Source organism: Watersipora subatra, chromosome 1, assembly GCF_963576615.1.
Source record: "Watersipora subatra chromosome 1, tzWatSuba1.1, whole genome shotgun sequence".
Taxonomy (NCBI): Eukaryota; Metazoa; Bryozoa; class Gymnolaemata; order Cheilostomatida; family Watersiporidae; genus Watersipora; species Watersipora subatra.
In genome coordinates this window covers 49,384,992-49,409,126 of record NC_088708.1, presented here as the reverse complement: position 1 = coordinate 49,409,126, position 24,135 = coordinate 49,384,992, and the positions used below count along the sequence as shown (strand labels likewise).

At 36.6% G+C, this 24,135-nt stretch overlaps 1 protein-coding gene across 12 annotated transcripts in view; it reads right to left on the bottom strand.

Annotated features, from left to right (window-relative positions):
* The window catches only part of LOC137398039 (rho guanine nucleotide exchange factor 11-like), a 98,805-nt gene extending 75,829 nt beyond the window's left edge, over positions 1-22,976 (bottom strand). For 11 of the 12 annotated variants that reach the window (XM_068084145.1, XM_068084170.1, XM_068084139.1 and 8 more), the window contains exons 1-2: positions 9,425-9,572; positions 7,842-7,921 (exon numbers count right to left, since the gene is read on the bottom strand). In XM_068084145.1, the coding sequence (XP_067940246.1) occupies positions 7,842-7,921; positions 9,425-9,459 (115 nt within the window). In that variant the 5' untranslated portion in view covers positions 9,460-9,572. Of the gene's footprint in view, positions 1-7,841; positions 7,922-9,424; positions 9,573-19,413; positions 19,506-22,945 lie in introns of those variants that run through there. The other variant, XM_068084152.1, reaches the window with a different exon arrangement.
* Positions 22,977-24,135: the final 1,159 nt, after the last annotated feature.

The following is a 24,135-nucleotide window of genomic DNA, read 5'->3' as shown; positions in this document are numbered from 1 at the left end:
AACAAAAGCAATCAAATGATTACCTAAAATTGACTCACAATCATACAAATTAAAATTTCTCTTTTTAAAACACTTAATCAAGGCTTAATATAATTTTTAATGTATATAAAAATAAGAAAAAAATCAATCACTTTGGGGATAGTCTATATAAATTTGTATGTAGCATAGAGCGATACCAAAAGCTGAAATAAGAAAATTGAACAGCTCAGCGCAAACCTACTCATTAGACAACCGAATCATATTTCCTTTTTGAATACTTGAGCAATACTCGAACATACATCTCATCGTCAGACTCGCAGAAGACACTAACAATTTTACTTGATCTCAACTGGTTGACATTGATAGTGTGTAACAAACTGTAAAAATGGATGCATTACCAGACCTCATATCCGCATACAAAATTGAGTCTAAAACATTATGGCGCGTATGCTATGAATATTAGCTGAAGCCTTAATGTATTCGGCTGTAGTTTTTGAAACAGAATGTAATTATTTTGCTGTTAGATTATGGCATAATATAAGTATATAATGGGCTCCATAGATATGGCATGGTGATCATACAACATTGCGTGAACACTTTTATACCTATGGGGACATTTCATGGACGTAATAACTCTTTCACAAACACAAGTAAAAAGTCTATGAAATAAACGGGCAAATAGCAATGAGAAAGACATTTTTTCTGCTATTAGACAATTTTCTTCTAACGATTTCATAAGTTTTAGTTTTTTTGTAATGGAATCAACATTGTTCAACTTTCTTAGATTTTTCTAGAGATTGCGAAATAACTTAAGCACAGGAAAAAGTTTTAACAATCGAAATGTCTCAGCTCTAACGAGTGGGACAAACTAGAACCTTTCTATGACATCATCAATGGAGAAAAAAACATGAAATGATGTCTATGACACCATCAATGGAGAAAAAAACATGAAATGATGTTGTTTGGTAGGAGTGCAGGTTAAACATAGATTAGCCAGACATAGACATGTCATAGTAGGCAGCTTCTGACACAACTTGTCAAATCGGTAATAATAGACAAAGCTAGGTCAGTACACTCATAAGAAGGTTATTACAGATCAGACATCTCATCCTCATCCTTGGCTCAAAGTTCATACGAGCAGCGAGCAGCACACTTGTGCAATGTGTTTGTATATGAGAAAGATGGCATTCTTTCTAATTTGGCATCAATGAAACTGAATAGGGCAAAGAAGATATTCCAGGGTTATAATCGTTACGTAGGTTGTAAATAATGTTCCTAACAAGATGAATAAATACTTACTAAACCTCTATCTAGTAAATCACATAGCAATTTTCACTACATGGATAGTACTTAATATATTACATGTATTACAATAATCCATCTACCGCTATTACATGCCAAGTGGTAGATAGGGCACATCATTCAACGCTGCATAGCGGTAGGGGTATTTCCGAGTTGGTACAGGGACATAGTCCAGTTACGATAGCGATCAAGTAGAATTCTATTAATACTATTATTAATACTATTATTAATACTATTATCACTTTTACAAGGCACAATCAGTACTAATTAGGAAAATCTTACAAGGCCTGAGCAACTAGTTTTCAGCAAGCTTTGCGAAGGACCTCGAGCTATTCTGACTGTCAATATTGATACTTCGTAGCTTGTTTTCTATCTTAATAACGGAACGTTGAGTTTTACTATTTTTTTCAATATTTTCGGCTGTCGACCGAACTATTGCGCCGGTCAACAAAACTACCCTATACACTAATGAGCAGTGATGTGCACCATTTTTCTTTGTCACGCGGAGTGGCCCACCCTGGCCCTAGATGAGAGGGACGAATCAGAAAGCTTTGTATAATTGTTCACAATACAAAAGGTTTTACGCTATTGTAATGCATTAGGTATTTGTATGGTAGGCCTACTATGAATATATAATGCATAGCTATATCACTGGTAACAGTATATCAACCCTGATCATTTCCAGATTAAACCATGCTACAACTTGGCTACACCTCTAGGCACTTTGGCTGCGGTGATATTAGCATATCCATAGAGGACAGGCTGCGTGACACTGCACCACCTTTGTGATGTCACAACACGCGAGATCAACAATGAAGTATAGAATGTATCAAATAAATAAAATAAGAATATTTAGCGTATAAACAATATGCTATGTAATGAAAATTGGCTCAAACTTGTAAGCAGTACAGATGCCTCTATAGAAGGTTCTCTCTCTATTATCTCATCACTTATAGGCCTACATACATTTTAATATTTGAAAACTTTTTTCTAGGCGATCTCATGATTACCGCCTGATGCTAACATCCGTTTTTATTAATTGCTGTCCTAGCATCAAGTTATCAAAGAGGCAGCAAAAGTGGAACATGCAACTATTATTATAAAAGTGTAACATGCAGGTATTCTTACATCCGATTGCTCTTTTTTGCATAGGATAAAAGCTATTGATTTGTTTATAAATTATTGAGATTCTAATAGGGAAGTCAAACAGCAAACATACATTTACGTCGACTTTATTTATCGATAGAGTAGGATGTATTACTATGCTGAGCTTGGGAACAGACAAAAGAATCGCCAAGACTATACTATAGTCATTGCACAATGACTATAGCCAAGTCCATCTCAGTGTGCTATTGTTAATTGTGTCAGTAGGAATCCAAGATGAATGCCACAACAAACATCTCAAGCGAGGCCCTGACTACTAGTATAGAGTTTGCTATGAGCACGCTCTTTGTGTAAGGAATGTTGGACTGGCAGGAAATTGGTTAATGGAACTACAATAGTTAGATGTATGTTTCCAAGTTAACTCCAGAGACATAGACTATATCATCCAATGTATCTATTGTAAGGTAGACATAAACTTACTGTCGCCATACAAATCAATTACTTACTGCGATGACTGCACTTGCTAGTTTTAACTTTTTGCGACTATGATGTAATATAATGAGATATATATATATATTGTAACAATGAGATATAAAATTGTTAATACCTGATCTTACCAAGGATTAATAGCTCACTGTAGACAGTCACACTAGGAAACTCAGAGAAAGTAGACAAATTGATAGATCGCAGTTTGAATGTGCTAGCATTATAAAAATGCAGTCAGTACATCAGCCGCTTACTTGCCATTTATATGAAGAATGTATTAATTTTGAGGAATGCTGGACAGAACCAACTGAAAACCCTTTGATCGCAAAGCTATTGCTTGAATTTCAACTTACATACAATTTTAGTAGGTTTTATCAGAAAGTTTCGATATTTTTACATCATATATGATTGTTTTTAATGTTTGAGGTGATCTGACTGCCAGAGTACTTCCAAGATTAAAATAGCACGACTTGATCGCAGATAAAACGATTAGATCAATCGAAAGTGCGATTATGTCTATAGTGACAAAGAGACCGACAGAATAGAGACTCGTCATGCTGCAACTTGAATGCAATAGCCAGTATCAACTATAGCAACGATAGGCAATAGTGACATCATTTCGACACTTTTTTTAACGTTTCAACTGTGATCAAGTTTTGTCGATTTCAATCTTAAAACATCCTGGCAGTCAAATCACCTCATACACCAAAAACAATCGCAAATGATCAAAAAAATACTGTTACTTTCTGATAAAACTTACTAAAATTTTGTGTAAGTCCATCTTCAAGCAAGCTATTCAAACAAACCCAATCTTCTGATTTTATGGCTAGTACAAATTGAAGATTGTAGGAACCACAAAAACGAATTTTTGAACAAACCGATGCTGTTGTAGTGGAAGCCAGCTTGGCTGGTAGCCATGCAAGCTCAGATAGATGACTTGGTCAGACGACGAGTCAGCCCCTGGCACAATTCAGTCTGAAGTCGCCTCGACACATGACTGCAGGGTGGAGCCCAACCGGATAGAAGGGTATAAAAAGGAGTGATTGCAAAGAAAACAGAAGAACCTTGCGCCTTTTCTGTATATTTTTGAGCTATGATAACTATTTATCTGCAAATACATACTCATAAGTCTTAACGGCAAGTGATTAAGTAAAGAGTCAGTCGACTTTTATACTATCTTAAATAGTTGGACTTCCAAATTTTATGATCCGCCACATCATGTAATTTGCTACGAAAGATGAACCAAACTTTCAGGCAAAGAGTAGAACTATTAAAACCTGAGAGACGCAACGTAAAACGAATATACAAAGCTACAACAATCAAGTTATGACGATTCCTCATGTTGGAGTGATAGCTCTCTCTGCACATGCCACTTCTTATCTGTTGATTACCATGAAATAACGAACTTTAAGCAAAATTCAATTTTGCGCTCAAATTATACTGTTTACTTCCTACTGATATTCTGTTATAGAGTCTTTACCAGTTTATAGAAACGCCTATATTCTTATTTTGCACTCATTATTTGATGTAGGGGCTTCTGTTCTGTTTTTAAGTTTTGTGTGGTGCACCTGTCATTTCTTCTTTTTAAAATGGCCTCTTTCCAGCTGGTTACGACCATAACTTTTGTTGTAATGCAAGACTTGGTTTATCGAGCTTGCAAAACGAGTAACTGGTATTAAAAATATGCTTGGCACAGGTCTGGTCAACTGACATGCGGTGACCACAGACATCAGTCAAACTTGAATACGTTTATACACAAACTACATAGAAATTAGGAAGAACTTAGCACACAAAATTGATACGGCTCTTTACTGACAACTGTCTGCAGGTATGATTGATAGGTGAGGGCATTCAATACTCAAACACAAGTGTTGCTAACTTGCTATACTGTTACAGTACCATTCCACATTAAGTAGGCAAGTGGCACTGGAAAGGGAGAAAAATCATGATATACTGAACAATCCTATATCAAGAATCTAGCAACAATCCTCTGCTATCTGTTGGCAGACAGCCAGATGATGGTACTCCGTGAACTGCCTTCCTGTGATCACATCCTCCCCTGGGGTTCTGGTGCGGTAAAAAAACTAGTTGCTAAAGGGCTGTCAGAGCTCACAAGTACTTGTTTTGTACTTTCATTGAATATAAAAAAGTCCTCAGGTGCTTCGGGTTGAGACCATTGTAGAATTTGTATGGGCTGGTTATCAATTAGTATGTTTAATAAACTAGTAATAGCCTTAAAACATGCAAATGTGTAGTTCCATAGAGCGATAAGTTTTTTTGACACTAATAGACATAGTCAAACCTCTTCACGCTAAGTTAATACATTTCGACATCTCCTTTGTATGCTAAGACAAATGTGTGTTGCAGAAAATACTCCCATAAGAATACATTATAATTTGTTCAAAGGTCCGAAACATAGAATAAGTGCTTCATGCAATCGGACATAGCATGAACATAAAGGCATCATGTAAAACTATATAATATGCAACATGTGAAACATGAAAATAATAGAGTAGTAATCAACAAAAATAGGTGTTTATTGTTACGTTGCCTTCAGCCTGGTCCCCCTATTGATTGCGAGACTCCAGCGGTAATATTGGACAGTAAACCGCTTGCGACGCTAGGCGGCTTATGTTCACATAAAGCTTCATCGTTAACAACGGCATAAAAATGTTCGCTCACCATGCTGTTTCGATAATGCTAACCTTCACATGTAGCCTACAGTGTATTTCGGGAAGGTTTTCCCTGCGGCTCTTCGTGAAATTTGAACAGCGCTAAACTCTTGCATTGCTACCGGTGACTACCGGCGGCACCAGGCGCGTAGGTTCTCATTTCACCGCTAATAGCCTGCGGGTGCTGTCGCCTGTGCTTTGTGACGTATATGGGAAGCAGGCTTTAGAGACACCCAAACGAAAGCATAGGCATGGTGATGCAGAGGTTCAGAAGTAAAACCGCAGAAGTGATAATAAAGATACACAGAATAACTTGTTCTAATTAGAAAACTAAAAATTTAAACCAACAACTTTTTTATAATCTTTATATATTTTACTTTAACTTATTTATCAACCTTATCACGCTCAACGATCAAATACTTCGACCATCATATGTTTGAAATTACTTTGGGTCTAGAATCAAGTAGTTGCTCCAGCTTTACATTGTATTTTGTGAAATTACTATGTCGATGTTATGATAAACAAAGGTTTTACTATGTCCATAGAGCCATCATGCCTCGATTTTTCTATAGCATCAGCAATTCTCATGTTTTAACAGATAGTGAGTGACAAGAGGAATAAGACTTAAATACCCTTTTGGGCAATAAGTAATCAAGGGATTTGGGCTATGGTAGGTCTCTACTATACACAACTAGTAAGCCTATATGTCAGCTGTAGTCGTAAGTACACTGAGATAATAAGGACCAGGTGCAGCATTGACAATTCCATGAAGCTATGTGATCAATAAAACTTTTCATAGTGATGCACTATGTTTTCATGCCGCAGTGAATCCTTAAGTTTGTGGTCTCCACAAGATGGAAACATCAAAAACTCTGCAAGTCAAGTGAGTTTTGCTACAGAGAAATTTTTGCTGAATATTACGCGTTTGTGAAAGATGGCACTGACACTTGTCGAATGATGCACAAGAAAATGCCGCGCAAGCTATTCCATTTTAAACATTTTCTATACTTCAGTCGATCTTATTCCGATTTGAGCAGTTCCGAATGCACCGTTTTGACCTCTGGTGTAAAATCTTATCTTTGTTAACAAAGCGCTTGCATTAATTCACAACTTGCCGATGTTCATTAAAACCCTTATTGTACGGTAACTCAATGTGTGCACAACTCCAAATCCGAGCGATGAAAACAGTGATTAGTAGAAGCAGGTATTTCTATCAAGTGAGATCGACCAGGCTGTAGACTAGCTGTCGGGGACTGTACATAATCTCTAAATATTTTATCCGAAGGGTTTCAGTCTAGTAAGACCTTTGTCTCCTTACCATAGTAACACTTAAGAAGTTTTAACAGTTGCTGACCTACAGGTTCAGACTTCTAAAACATTCCTGATCATGACTTAATCAATTATTTAAAAAAGTTAAACCAACCCAAAGGACCATAAAATTAAAAAGTGGAGAACAGAATATCTCTTAAAACAACCAATAGAATTTACAGTTATCTCTGCAACAAGCAGCATTCAGCAACAAGTTGCAGCTGAGCGCTGTGATAGCGAGATGTCAGTGACTCATGAACAGAAGGAGAGAAGAAAGCGTACAGCCAGCTAGGGCTGCGCATGATTGAGCATGATGAGCATATCAAATAATTGTCAGCTATTCCCATGGAGCCTACTAGTAAGTCATTCTACTACCCAAGCTCATCTGCAGCTCAAACAATGGATTGAGACACGAATCACTGAGCGTGTTGACATATCACCGACTAACGACTAGCGAACGCTAGCGAGTGATTTAACTCCATTTGGCCTCTCCCATCATCATCGTTCATTCCCCGCTGCTATTGCCCCGATGACATGGCGCCGATGTGCCAGAGCCAGGCAATAGATATAATGATGTACAATTTCCCCTTAGAATCCTGGTTAAACTCGTGGCACATGATATGAAGCAATGCATGGGGGGGCCCTATCCTAGAACTGCCGTAATTAGTACAACTGGGGGTAAAAGTGAATACATCGTGGAGGGTAGAGATAAAACCAACAATGTAAACAAATAAATCATTGGCTCACAAACGGGTGCGATGACAGACAGAAGAAGGTCATCACGCGTAGATAAGGGGCCATGTTTAGCACTCTGTCCATTCCAGGACCAATTTTGAATACAACCCTACAAATGCTTAACATCTAGTTAAACTAAACCCATATCAAGATGGTAACTACTATACAGTTATGAGAGATATGGAGCTAAAGGAGAATGAGGTGCGAGGGAGGCAAAAAATATATATTATGCTTAAAATGCACACAATTACTCACTGCCATGCTGTGTTGTAGTGCCTGGTCCTTGATCGCCAGCCCCTGGCGTGCCCCTACCATTCCCTACAGGGCCATTCAACCTGCAACATACACTTCCAGTAAAAACAAGATATCACGGAACTCTTGCTTTAACGAATCCAATCAGTACAAGAACTGGTGACATTCGTTTGTGAGTGACTGCTAGGCAGCCTGTGTGAGTAAAGTCAGTAAGCTGCCTGCTGCCAGTGATGCAGTGAGAGGTCTCTCACTAGCCTCGAGAGAAGCAATAAGCCAGCCATTTGAGATACTAAAGATAAATGTGGTGGCATCAATATGGAAACACAGTTTCATGCTGACTTATCCTCTAAGAAAATACTTATGTCGTCATCTCAAGTGTATGTAGTGTTGCCGATTTGTAGCAAAACTGAGACTTACAAGCTCATCACGTACGTACGTAAAAGCGGAGTCACATTAAATGATATGTATGTATTTGAGGCAATATCGTTACTACTCTACGTAAGCTACTATTATTAACAATAACTAGATCCATTTGCACAAGAGTATGTCTGTGATGGATACATCGTCACAAAACTGTGTTGTCTCATTGATGGTGCCACATGGAAGTTTAGCATTATTGTGCATCGGAGCCAAGCAACCTTGAGGTTATACTCGAAGCAATGGTGACAACTATTACATCTTGCGACTATATGGACGATGGAAAGCGTCCGTTTTACACAAATGTTAAAAATTGCCTTTCAAGGCCTGAAAGCTGCTAGACACTTGTTGAATTTAACTGTGGCTAGCTCGGTCTTCCAGCTCATAGTATACACCGAGTTATAGCGGATTTGTATCTATCCACGGACAAGCGCTTGAGAACAAAAGATGGCTGAAGCAGCGGAGCGATATTTGAAGAGGAGCTTACGCAAGGTTTTAGTAGATTTTATCAGAAAGTATCGGTATTTTTCTATCCTTATGTTTTTATGTTTGAGGTGATCTGACTACCAGAAAGTTTCAAGATTGAAATCGACAAAACTTGATCGCTCAGATTCAAGCGAAAGTGTGGTTATGACATCTATATTTACACTTCGGCAAAAAGACCGACAGAATAGAGACATGTGATGTTGCAACTTGAACGTAATAGCCGATGTCAATAACGATAGAGACAGGCAGCATAGCAAATAGTGATGTCATTTTGGCAAAAAATTTTCCTCTGAGTGTTTTAAATGGGACAAAGTTTTGTCCCGATTAACTGCGATTTTAACTGCGATCAATTTTTGTCGATTTTACTCTTGAAACCTCCTAGCAATCAGATCACCTCAAACATAAAAAACAATCGCAAATGATAGAAAAACACCAATACTTTCTGAAAAAAGCTACTAAATTTTGTATAGGCTGATCTATTAAAACTCATAATAAGTTATGCAACGGCTGCATTTTTTCGAAAACTTAATATGGTAAGTCGTTAGTGACTAAAATGTCGCTCTCTACACCCTGATGGGAAGCCGCTTGCGCCCACAACCTGCTAGCTTACAGCGACCACCACCAAACAGCGTGACAATGGTGCATGCAAAACAATCGAATACGAAAAGAAAAACAGAACTTACAGGCATTTGGAGGCCACTGGTGGCATAGAATACATGAGTTTACTTGTAGTTATATCATCATATATGTTCCAAGTCTGTGTATGAGGTGATACACATATGCTAATCCTCTATGAAGGAGAGAGCGTCTCTCGCCCCGCAACGCTGCGACTTATACTAGGCGTAGTGTGTAGTTAGTAGCCAGTCAAGCCCGTCAGAACCACAACGATTCAGTTCATCTTCGCCCAGCTCTACATATATTATTAGTATACAGAAATCATCCTCTTTCAATAATTGGACCAATCATGTGCGAGCGCAGAGGCCTTCATACTTGACTGACGGCATGATAATCTCGCTCGCCTGCGCCCACTGACTACAGCAATCCCCGAGAGTTAATGCTAATAATATAATGAATTAATTGGAGGATGAAGAAAGTTAGTATACAGAGGCAGTATAGAGACAATTGGCTGTTAATAACCTATAATCCACGCTCATCAGCTGCATGTCAGCCGACAATATAATTCATACACGCACCACAGTGAATATAAATCAGTGATTCATTCAATATGAACTAGATGAAAGCCGAGTTCAAACTAAAAATGTTTACACGTCTGTTTTGTTTACGGAACCTCAGCACAACCCTCAATGCTGCCACAAAGAGGGCAGCATTGAGGGTCGAGCCAAGGGCTTGAGGTTTACAGCTATTTTAGGAGTCGTTTTCTTCCAAGTTATCCAGAAATTCTTAACGTGACTGATAGTTAGCACTTTCAAGGAAACTTTATAATCTCAGTTGTCTTCAATATCTCAGAATATTTCTCAGTTGTCGGTCTTATCAAAGATTATTTATTTACCATATACATGATGGTCGTTTCTTAAGACTGTGACCTTAACATGAGATATGTATCGCGTTTCGACTACAGACCGCAGCCAATAAATCTATAACCTAGTTCTGTAATAATAAGATTTATAGATCAAAATGTTACAATACCGTGGTTTGCATGCTAAAGTAGCTATTAAATGTACGCTTTCAGGTTAGATAAACAGGAGTAAAACTACATATGAATCCCTTGCATTAAAATGAAAGTCATCATTTTCATGACTCAGTGTTTACACGAAAGAGATCTAAAATGCTTGAAGAGCATCATGAATGAAATACCCTTTTATTCAGAGCATATAATACGGAGAATAAGAATGTTATCTATTTAAATATATTATATATCTATTGCGGAAAAACTTTCAAGTTGTATTGCAACATTCTAATACACGAATGAGTACCAAAGATGTCTAATTTAACTAACCTCGAAGCAAAGACAATTAATATAATCGTAGACTAATAATGCTTGTTGATTTTGACAAATTTATTTTAAGGAAACTTTAGACATTAGAGATTCCCTGTCACAGATGTTCTCTAATAGTACAGTCACATTAGCATCCCTGAAGCATTCGCCGCTTTTTGCTATTATCGACAGATGCTTATCGCTTGTGCTGTAGATGACAACTTTAGACATTCGATTAATGTTAACATAGTTAATTCATTGTTCGAGCATTAGCCAATAACTAAGCAGTTGATATTTAATGCAGATTCTCTGCGGCAGTTGCCATGACAGTAAAGCTTGACTATATGTCACTGTGTAAAAATTATATTTACGTTTTTTTCTGTTGGTGAATAGTTTGCGCTTTGGAGCTTTGCGCTTTGGAGCTTTGCGCTTATATGCCTAACATACTCATTTTTAAACATTTTGTTGAAAAATGGCGTTATTGATTTCATAATTCACGTTACACATGAGAAATATTAGAAACTAATATATATACGTGTTACCGAACGACCGATGGTTGAAAAGAGGACAAAGCATGTTAACTGATTTAACAGCAGTCTTTATCAACACATTACCAACACATGAGCTCTGATTGGTCACTAAACTGTGTTTAGCGGATTTTAAAAAGACACTGGTCTGTTTTATACATTTTGACACCAAAACTGCCATTAGTGCAGCTAATACACAGTACTGCCATTTATACTGATCGTTTATGACTCTCAAAAAGACCGTCATATTGAACTCTTAGTGTGTTTTACATTATAATGGCAACATAAGAAATCCTTAATAAACTATTCAAGGCTCCTTGAGGATGACTTTGTTACATAAACTAATACTTGGGCTAATTCAAAAACAGCATATCATAGCAAAGCAAATGGGTGACAACTCCAAACATACTCCTTTTTAAAGATTGTTGAAGAGTATTTTTCTTATATTTTATAACTTACAATATATACAGATAAATTTAAAAACTGAAATTAATGTTTTTCAAAATCTACCAACCATGAAGTAATCATTATTATTTTGTTAATACTTTTGAAACAGTTAAAATATGGTTTTATAAACTGTTGCGTACAACTATAACAGGTAAGCTGCAAATTAATACAACATATTAATTAAATAAATTATTATTAGATTAATGTACATAATATACATGTAACTCTTCATTTGATCGGAATGTTGTTTTAAGTTACTTTTGGAAAATTTTCAGCTGACAAAACAGTGAGAATTGTACCAAAGCATAACATAGAATTTTTGTTCACCAAGATGGCACGGTATTCGTCAGAGTTTTCTTGCCACAGTTCATGGTAGGCATAACTCCAATTTTTCAGACACAAAGTGGGGTGAAGCAAATCAACCTCAATGTACATCTAATGAATACACAATGTATACCTGTGTACACTGTGATATGTACAGGATCTATTTCATGAGTTTAATAAGTCGATAACATATAGAACTCATCCTGAAATGATTGAGCCATGCTTCTCACAATATAGCTCAATGTCATAACCAACTGTAAAAAATTACATCTTCAATGTTGGAGTCCTAGCAGATTAATACTTAGTCATTCATCCCTTTTAGTCATGTTTAGTCACTCACCATATCGTTAGTCACTCATTTTATAATTTGGTCTGACATTTAGTCATTCATCTCTTTTAGTCATGTTTAGTCACTCACCATATCGTTAGTCACTCATTTTTTAACTTGGTCTGACATTTAGTAAATTTTCGTTCTAACCAAAAGTACATGACATACTAATCATGCCGTGATCAAACACAAACCCAACAAATTACTAAAATGTGAGATTTGACTTCTGAAAAACCAACTAACATTCTTAATTGGTGTTTGACTATGCAGTGTGTATAAAACCTTGCACCATTACAGTTGTATGAAAAAATATTTTTTATGAGTTCCATGCAGTTGGTGCAGTATTCAATTGAATACAAAACATACAGTCAGTTGTTATGACTGCATAGCCTGTAATTAATTAGGTCATATTAATTAGGTCATGTAATTTGGATATATCTGCTTTCAAACAGTTTGATATTTAGTCAAAGCATTCCACAAAGTTATCAATTACTTCAACATTTTATAAAAGTTACAACTTGGTCTAGAAAACATTGGTTCCCAGCTTTCCAAATGGGCACTATAGAACTAGTAGGCGTTTATCAGTAGCTCTGTATTGTATTCATAAAATATTAAGAACAAATACAGTGAATAGGATCTACCCATATAGCAATAGAGAGTGAATCTAGAAACCCTCCATTGAATTTATTTCTCAATATCCCAAGGGACTGTTCATATCAATATAAACGATATATGTGTTTATCAATACGGCCAAAATTTATTTTGGCTTATGTTTTGAATCTAAACTGTCAAAATATTTCCCATGACAATATAGTAGTATTGATACAATATATAACATTTCATTTAAAGTTGATTATGAAGGTTACACCTGAATATAATGTTTTCTTAAAATTCACACTCCAAACAGAATAAAAAACCTCTTTGAAACATGAAGCATCAGCTAGCCATTTGAACATAGCTTGCACTCGCTCTGATCACACCATAGCAGGCAGCCAGCACTGAGAGAGGCCTTGATCACACCATAGCAGGCAGCCAACACTGAGAGAGGCTCTGATCACACCATAGCAGGCAGCCAACACCGAGGGAGGCTCTGATCACACCATAGCAGGCAGCCAACACCGAGAGAGGCTCTGATCACACCATAGCAGGCAGCCAACACTGAAAGAGGCTCTGATCACACCATAGCAGGCAGCCAACACCGAGAGAGGCTCTGATCACACCATAGCAGGCAGCCAACACCGAGAGAGGCTCTGATCACACCATAGCAGGCAGCCAACACTGAGAGAGGCTCTGATCACACCATAGCAGACAGCCAACACTGAGAGAGGCTCTGATCACACCATAGCAGGCAGCCAACACTGAGAGAGACTCTGATCACACCATAGTAGGCAGCCAACACCGAGAGAGGCTCTGATCACACCATAGCAGGCAGCCAACACTGAGAGAGGCTCTGATCACACTATAGCAGGCAGCCAACACTGAGAGAGGCCTTGATCACACCATAGCAGGCAGCCAACACTGAGAGAGGCTCTGATCACACCATAGCAGGCAGCCAACACCGAGAGAGGCTCTGATCACACCATAGCAGGTAGCCAACACTGAGAGAGGCTCTGATCACACCATAGCAGGCAGCCAACACCGAGAGAGGCTCTGATCACACCATAGCAGGCAGCCAACACCGAGAGAGGCTCTGATCACACCATAGCAGGCAGCCAACACCGAGAGAGGCTCTGATCACACCATAGCAGGCAGCCAACACCGAGAGAGCTAATATTTTTCTGATAATTCTGGCTTGAAAATGAACGAAGATTTCTCAAAAATTCAACCATGATCTGAAGAAAATTTTCTGATTAGTACATACATTTACAGACTATAAATTAAGATTTCAAAGAGGTGCTTCTTTTTGGAAAAACCATCTATTTCTCGAATCATATTCCGCTTTTCCGATTGAACCTACCCAAAGATTTTAATAAAAAGCTATACTCAGACAAAAAGCAACACAATGTTGTGGCAACTTCTGCTATAAGTTAGCATTTTTGAGATGGCCTTTAAAGAATTATCCCGAAATCAAATGCAGGAAAATCATTATAAAGGATTAACAAACTGAAGCATCTCTACTCATCTATGATTGACAGAGAAATCCATTTGAGTGATAATTTTAGGAATTTATGCCGGAGACTACCAGGTAGGCTTCACTTTTCTTGTGTTTAACGAACGAACCGTTCATCTGGCCCAATAAAATTAGACTATTAATCAAGTTTACCAGATACCAGTGCAGATCGGCTAGATGCATATGTTGAAATGACTCTCCTACCCTAGGACACTTATGTATTCGCCTCATCTATCTTTCGCGTGTTCGCGGAGTCATCCTCTCGCGAAAATTCCATGAGCGAAACTAAACTGTCATAATGAACGAGCGAAGACGCGGAATTAAATAGCTTTGTTCATTGATAGTCCAAGAAACAAATGGCAGCAAGAGATCAAATTGCATTACCGATATTAGCCACACAATTCTACCTGCGATTCACAATTACAAACCAATCCTAAATTGAAAAAATTTTTCTTACCGATGAACCGAACCTGAGGAATCTAATTATGTTTGTTCCACTGCATTTATTTTCACATCACTATATTTTCGCACTCATCAGAGCTGCAGAATTAAGTTGCAGCGAAATTTTACTCTGTATGCTACTCACGAAACTAAATACTAGCGAAATATAAGTGTCCTAGGGTATACCATAACATGACATAGGCAACAAACTAAGCAAGCGATATGATATATAATGCTAATAACCAGTGACCTGGCCAACTTACACACAAAGCGTGCTAACATCGAGAGTGATGAATCTTCACGAACACACACAAAGGACGCTTACTTCTCATGCATTCATATGCGTTCAAGTGTTAAGGAGAGTCGGACTAGCCTTTTCACATTCACATGACAGGATAGCAAGTGAAGTATCAACATTAGTCAAAGGTTTATAATAGCCTACATAGAGCCTTGCTATGAGTATACTTCAACAAGTCATAGGCACCACAAACCATCTAGTTTTCTCGCATTTGGTAAAATGCTTATAATGGAGAGTATCATTACCATTAACATGATGCGATAACTCTCATTTTATTGATATAAACCTGACTCAAATTGTGTTTGCATTGCCTTTACGCATGCATAAATGTGGCTGTTTTAACAAAAATAAAATCACCGATTGGTTAGGAGCGGGGCATGTAAAAACTAAACCCCCTAGCCCTCTTTGATAATTATACATACAGTGCAACCTCGGTTCTCGAACGCATCGCTTCTCGACCAACTCGGTTTTCGACCAAAAAATTTGAGATTTGTTTGTCTCGGATTTCGACCATAAATTCGGTTCTCGACTAAACCGGAACATGCGCATTTGAATTAAACATTCGCAACAGTTCCGGAAACAGCATGTTTATACGTTTAACGTAGATAGGAGCCACTTTCGTAAGATTCTAAAGAAGGGAGAAGTTTCACGTCATTAATTCTTTACAAAAAGAAGCCATCTGGGAGGACGTCGCCTCTACCGAAGAAATTTTCTAGGGACACAACTCCTCCAGTCGAGTTACTCTAAATTGTTTTGGAGGAGGATTCATCTTCAAAGATTGAAGTAAACCTGCCATTGATGTTTCTATTTTCTTCTTTCACACGATTTTTGATGTAATTGATCTGTTGCATTTTTTTGCTGTTTTATTGTCAATTTCTGCGATTTTTTGTAGTGTACCGTAACCTTTAATGTTTTTGATGTTCTAAGAGCAAAGCATATAAAGTGTTTACTTTTTGTTTTCTTTTTTAATTCTCATAGATAAAAAATCTTTTATTAAAGTAAACACGATCTACATCTACCTGTTTTTATTTATAGTATGCAGTATACAGTACAGTTTATGGTGTAAAATGTTGAAAAATAAATTACGATGTTGTTAAATCGACTTGGAACAGATTAAAACTTATACATATTAATTCTAATGAGAAAACCTGTTTCAGATCTCGAACAACTCGGTTTTCGACCAACCTTCTGGAACGGATTGTGTTCGAGAACCGAGGTTGCACTGTACATGTAATACTCCAGATAACAAGAGCTAGACAACTTCCCCAACAAACATCGGGTGAATGGCATCGACCAAGAGTATTGGAGACTTGACTGAGTCAAAGAACGTAGGCCAAATGATCTATTTTAACAGCGTAGACCAAAGCCTGACACGATCCGCCTTAGGAACTTGAAGCGGCAAAGTTTAAACTTACAATCAATTTAAACACTCTAACCATGTGAAACTACCACATCTACCAGGAAACCATCTCTGCAAAATTAAATCAGGAGTAATGGCGGATCGATCGAAAACAGCTAGGCCTACATCAAATAATTGCGGCTTTTAGACTAATATCTCAGTTATTCGAGACTTTAAATTTTCACCTTCAGACGTTGATATTATAAATAAAATGGCTTTTAGTCATACTCAAGAATTGCTCTCACCAGTTTTGAACAGAAATAAACTGCGTATGTTCATTAAATAGCTTTCTTAGACAAGCCAGTTGCGTAAGGAATCCATGTATGTACCTAAATAATTGATGGCATTTCTTTTTAAAATTGGAACCACATAGTTTAGTTTAGATGTTCCATTAATATCACTTTTGAGAAACAATGAAAAAACTTCAGCTTTCAAAATCGGCTACTGTTGCTTCAGTCAAATGCAACAGTAGTGACCAGTGACAGCTATCACACGCACAGATACAGAAGTACTTCTACTCATAAGCACCTCTATGATTGAAAGTTTCAAGGTAAAAATCGCCTCTTCGAAAAAATGTTACCTCTTGTTCTAAAATAAATGGTAAAATATGAAAAGTCCAAAAAATGTGACTGAACATACACTTCAGGCAGCTTGGAGAAACTGTAGACCGACGCTGTCGCCCTACAAGCTGCTAACCAATTAGAGATGGTTAGCGAAGAGGAGCCAGCAATTGGTCTTTTCAATTCTCACCAACAACACATAGTAGAGCAGCACATAGTCAAACCTTTACTTAAACTATATATATATACATATATATACATATATATACATATATATACATATATATACATATATATATATATATATATATATATATATATATATATATATATATATATATATATATATATATACTAACTTCTCAACACAAAGTTAATTTTGAGCAAATATTTGTCTCAACATACGAGGTATTTTCCAACATTTATGTCCGTTATATTTTGAAACAGCAAAAGTAAGCAGTAATAAGTAAAAATAATAAATAGAAAATAAAACCCAAAAATATTACAAAATACATAAATTAAGCTAACTGAAACAATATATATAAGTTAGGGTACATTACACTGCATACTTCTAGCCTTGACTCTACCACCAAACCTCAGTATTACTAATATTAAACGGTTTTGACATACAAAACAAGTGTCTGAACAGATGAACTTCGTATGTTGAGGTTTGACTGAGCCATATGGTAACAGGAAGAGATTTTTAATTTGACTAGATAAAATCAAGTAGCCACCTTTAAAATGCCTTGCACAAAGCTGTCTTATCAGTTGGGGCTACAGTTCACATTTCGCCTTTAAGTGGCTTATCTATTCGCTTATCTACATCATGGATGGTACGGGTTTTCAGTGTCAATGATAAGTTTTTCTGAACAAATGGTACTTGTATGGCTCATTCGTGTGCCCAAAACCCTTAATATTAAAGCATGGTGTACTTTTCCATAATGTAAACATACAAAATTGTATAGACACAAAAGCAGCACATGATATACTCAAGCCTCAGCTGTCCTCTCGCATTTGGTGGTTAAAAATTGATTGTTCTCAAAACTGATGAGGCCTGTAAATGCTGACTAGTTGGTCTTAAAAAACAGAGGAAATTAGGAGAGCCAGACCGAGCTAATTAAACTATATACCTTATGATGTCACAGATTACCAGTCTTGCACAATTAATAACGCTAATAAAACACTCAAAAACAGGATTGATGAATAAAGATTGTGCTGCAAATGCCACATAGAGTTACTCGGCGGTTATTACAATTGACACACAGCAGCAAGTGTTTGTACAGTCATTACAATACTTACATATTGGCACAAGCTATCTACTTAGGACAGGTTCTACAAGCTAAATAATGAGATAATCTTATTAATATATTAGACAAGATTTTATTCCGGTGTTCCCTAAAGGTGTTCTTCCATCTGTTGCACCAATAAACCGATTCAAATCAATCGTTGTGTCCGTATACATACGTAAATGTATATCAATCTATTTACAGTTATCATGGCAGATAAATATTCAGTCAGAACTTATGCTCTGATGATGAATCTAACATGTTAGAGAACTCTTGCACAAGTCTTATGCAGTTTGGAGAAAACATTGCTTTTGCAGCCTTCTTTTGCAATTATTAAGCTATGCGATTGTATGTGCGCTCAAGTTTAACGATATAAATATTTAGTGCTCATGTATAATATAATGTTTGTTTTCAATGTAATCCAATATTACGGTCTTATAAGAACCCTAAAACTTCCATGATTGAAATTTTTTGCCACAAATCAGGCGACAACTAATGAATAAGCGCATCAGTGTAGCTGGTCATCACTTTGGTGTTTACGAAAATACAAATTCACAAGTATGCACATTATAAACAGCTTAGGAAGAACAAAAGGGGAAACTCTCACCGGAGCAGTAATGTTTTTGCACTGCTTGTTACAAGTTCTAACATGAAACAACTCACAAATTTATTTTAAACTGATGTTTAAGAGCCCTGCATGCAGCCAATCGTTCATCAGCTATCGCAGAACCTTTTGTTTCGCTGAAATCACCAATTGACGCTTAATAACAAGGTTTCCATATAAGTCTATGCTATACCCGACGCTTACCCTGGGCACGCTGACTTTTTGTATATAGCCCCTCTTTTTATGATTCATAATTTCACTCCAAATTCAAACAGTTCGCATTTGTGTAGCGTTATCTAGATTTTACAGCCACTCAATGCATAAAGTACAAACTGTGAAGGAATCATAGCAATGAGAGGGCCAAAAACCTTCACAGAAACCCGCTACAGATGCAGAATAATACACATTTTACCTTTCTGTTTGGGACATGTTGAATCAGGAGATCTCAGTCAGAGAAAACGAGTAGCCCATTCCTTTACTATCCAACTGTGTCTTCAGTTTTTTCTAAAGGTACAGAAAATCCCCAATTTTGTAACGAATAACTAGTCAGATGAGCTACTACCAGGTGTAGCTTATCAGGTGAAGCTTGACAACACTTTGCATTATATACTCAGTAGCTGGTGGAGATTGCTGGCTGTAAATACATACCAACTGATACTTCAGGTACATACTGTGGGCCAATATTCTATTACTAAGTTTCCAGCCAGCGACACCATAGCGACACCTAGGTGCGCCAGTGTCCAAGCACTACGCATGGCTGACAAGCAGGTCATGTTTCCAACGAGCGCAGTAATAGAGTCACGGTTGTGCGGTACCTTATGTCCTGGTTGTGTCTTTAACCTATGTGCGCACACATGCGGGACCACTGGTCGCTAAAACAATTTTTCATGGCACAAATATGGCATATCGCACGCCTCTTTCGCTTTCAAACAGTGACACTGAATCATGACATATTGAGAGCGCCATGGTTGTTTCCATGATGGCACTGCAGCACCATATGAGGGTGTGTGACTACGCGTTAGATGTATGAAAACTTAGTAATAATTATTATTAAGTTTCCTTCAAATTGTCAGCCCGTTGGACTATCATATTGAAATATGTGCTTTTTTATATTTTGTTTTGTATCACAGCATTATATATCAGAATTGTATAACCAGGCTGTACATATTATATAGCACCTCGAGTTTTTTTCGTTATCGAATGTAGTTGGATATAACTTGAAGGCAAAACAGTGATGGCCCTAATTACAAAGAATATTCTTTTATTAGCAAATGCTCTTTGTGGAATTTTACAATATTTGAAGTATGGCAGATGTCTGAAAAAAATTTGCAGGCTCCATGTTCAGGTAGAAACTGTCTCGACGGGCAGTACTTCAGCTTATAACGGCGATAGTAGCTAAGTGACTTGAGAACCTGCTGTAGATGTCATCAGTCACAACCTTTTCCCCAAATGATAATAGTAACACCAGAATTTGCAGAAAACCACAAATGCTTTAACTAGCACTAAAGAATGCAATTAAGTAAAATTATGTGTTGTTTTAGCAATTCTTCAAAGTATTATCATGACCCGGTGGAAACCGTCTGAATGAGAAGTACTCATTCAGACTTATTTAACTGCAGACTTGTGTGTGGTAGCCCCATTCATCAGTACTGCACAGAATGCAATAAACACTAAAGCAATACATTACTGACTGGAGATGGGTTAACTAGAAGCGAAAGGTTTGTTATGCTATAAGGAGAGATTGAATGAACCTTTTTTTTTTAGATACGGAAATCATACTTTTGAAACAGTTGAGGCATACATTGCAATAAGAATTGGTTCTCTTTAACAGCGTATTTCTCATAATTACTGAACCAATAACATATTTCATGCTTCTAACAAAAAATATATATATTCAATTTAAAATATTGATAATAGTGTTCCAAATACAACTGCGTTTGTGTATTGGAAAAAAAGGCTAATTTTCCGAACATACCGAGGATTGTATTGTTAGTTACCATAATATTATTATCACCATCTGTATGCCTATCACAGCTTGTTTAAATGACAAACGAAAGTTTGATAGGTCATCTGTGTTTAAAAGTTTTAATGCAAAACCACACTAATACAGATATGAGAATAAGATATGTACATGAAAGGAACCATTATCAAGTCCCACAATTGATAACATCAAGTGTGAAGAGCTATCTATAGAGACCAATGTTTTACATGAAGGAGCCGTCAACGCAAGAAATAATATTTCATATGATATTAGTATACAAGTCAGTAAGTTGTCTTTGCTAACATTACCTGCAATCGTATGAATTTAAACGGTTAAACCTGATATAATCGAGCCAATTTGTTAGATTTGCAAAAAGTACCAAAAATGCTTAGTATGTTGTAGTTTAAAAATTCGCCGACTAAAAATAAAATGAAAAGAAAAATGAAACATAGTAGATTTGGGCAATTAATTATTCTGTGCAGTGTTTTTTTTTGTTGATACAAATCTAATCAGTTTGGAAACATATAGTTGAGTACAGCTACCTACATCGACCTTACCCACATTCATCTTTAATCGAGCCCAGCAAGGCAATCAGTTTATCGTTTAAAATGATTTGAAACATTGGAATTCGGAGCAATTACATTATTTGACAACACTAATAATAATTTGTAGGCCTACTATACATATATTATGCGTTAGTAGAACTCATCAATCAGTAAGCTCATATTTGCTCAAAACTTCTTTATCACTGTTTTTGGTGAGACCGATTATAACTTAGGTAAGACATTTATCAGTTTATTGACATAAAGAGTGGTGTCGTTTACTTTCATTCTGTTAATCAATGTTTCCTGTGACTCTTGTAAAGAATGAATAGATTATGAATTGAGACAAAATTCTAAAAATGGAACATATGATCATAAAGATATTGTAACTGTGATTAAACATCAAAAATAAAAAATAAGACAGACAACAGATGCTAACTAGTTTTGGGTGCGTGTTCTCAAAATCTCCTGATATTAACCCAAATGAAATAGTTAGCTGCAAATAAGGGAAAAGAAAATTATGATGAAAATTTCATAAACTACGAGCTAGTTTTCTTTGATTTTCATTACACTTACATGCTTAGAAAGTGTGTTAAGACAACCAATATTAACACCAATGCAATCCGCAGGAAGATTGCTTTCTTTCATTACAGCCATTGAGATGGTTGAAGACCATCAAAACAAAATTGCTGACCATTACTTTAAACAAGTTAAAACTTTGAAAAAAAGCTAACCAACTGAATTATGTCAACAAACATACTTGCTTTCAGTATATCAGCATAACTTGTTACTCTGGAAAGTAACATCAAGATCGATTTGATAATTTAGTTTTAAACAGGTTGTATCCCGTATTATGTGCAATTGATACGATAAGTTTAGGTACATGAAGATTGTTATGTATTGATCGTTCAAACAGATGAAACAGCCGTTACCTTTATCATTTTCTTATCAAATTCTAGTCATTGCACGTAGCAGTTGCTATTATTGCAAAATGTTCCACGTTTCAAATTAGCAAATCTAATACTGGCAAAATTTAAAACCATCATTTCCTCATGTGAACAAACAGGCAACCTGCTAATCGACATAGAGTAGAACTTTAATGGACTTCCATCCAGACATGATCTCTAGTTCTATAATTTTACACATTTCTTCGTACTAGCAGTTAGATGTAAGAGACACTAGGTGCTATTTTTTAGCTTTCACTGCCTACTTATTGTGATTCAACTACAAGTTAACAAGAAACCCAACTGCCATAGGTTAGAAGTTTGTGAGCAACATGACAAATATCCTATCGATAGTACAAAGTGTTAGCTTGTATTGTGAGAAATAAGTACAGCTCACAATAGATGGCAATAATTTAGATAAAACGTAACAGCCATAATACGGCAAACGTTAAGCCTGAATCTCGCATCTCCACTTACTTAACATTCACAGTATTGTAATGATTTAGCCTACACAAAAAACTTGACGGACGATTGATTAGCTGCGGTGGATTTGTTGTAGTTGTTTCAGACTATCTTTGAAGTCCGAGACCTGACTGGGAACGCTTGACAATAAAATATGGATCTCAGCGCACCACGGTTAGATCGGTCTTTGTCATCAATATCAACCGCTTCGTGGTTCGAATAGAGAAGAGCGTATTTAATATTTGACGTCTATTTTTAGTTATTCTTTTATACAATAGCAGTTGTCGCTGTCTTTTAGTTCTACGAATCTGTCTACATGTACGTGTGTGCATACATCGATTATCGACACGTCAAGTCAAAGATACTGAAAAGTCTCTATGGTATCGTTGCGTGCAAGTAACTTTTGACAAGTCGCTTGCCAAAGTACTCGCCAAAATAAATATCGTCGCTCTCGAAAACACAGTTTTCGGCTTAAGTTCTAAATTGTCCAAGGTTAGATAACTTCTACACTGCGCTTTCGTTTATGTTTTGCCGTCAGGTGTTGTGCTCTACTGAGGTTGAAAGGTAGCACCTGATTATGCTGTAGGTTCCTAATGGGTTCCAAATACAGTTCGATCTATGAAATATACCTTGTCTCATGTTTTTGTTGACATTTTTTCAAGTTTATATAATTATCTGACATAACCCTTTTTGTAGTTAGAATGTTTGATTTACTTCAATACTAGTAATAATAATACATGACAAACTACATGCACAATTACACTCAAGTTAAACTAATGAGCAAATTCTTGTTTTTTAAACCTTGAGTCAAATGGTAGCTGGTAAACTAGATCTATGATTAAAAATTATGTTCTCTTCTCACTTGTAGAATGTGAGGAAAACGGATTGGTCAATGCTCACCACTCATGTTGAGTTTGCCCAGCATAAGAACCCGCCAGAAACCATCATCTGTAGGATTTCCCTGAGCAACTTTATCTTTTAATCGTAACAGCTTGTTGCGTGCATATTTATTGTTTTAGTTTTTTAATTAAATGAATTGGTAGTTTACCTGTAAAATCAATTTCCTATCCGGATAAAATAATGAATGTACGGTAACATAAAAACAGTTAATCAGAAAGGATTTACAGTCCGAGTTATCTTCTCAATCAAATATAAATGCCTAAGCGCGTCGAACAGTTTTTAGACAAACTGAACATCGAGCAATA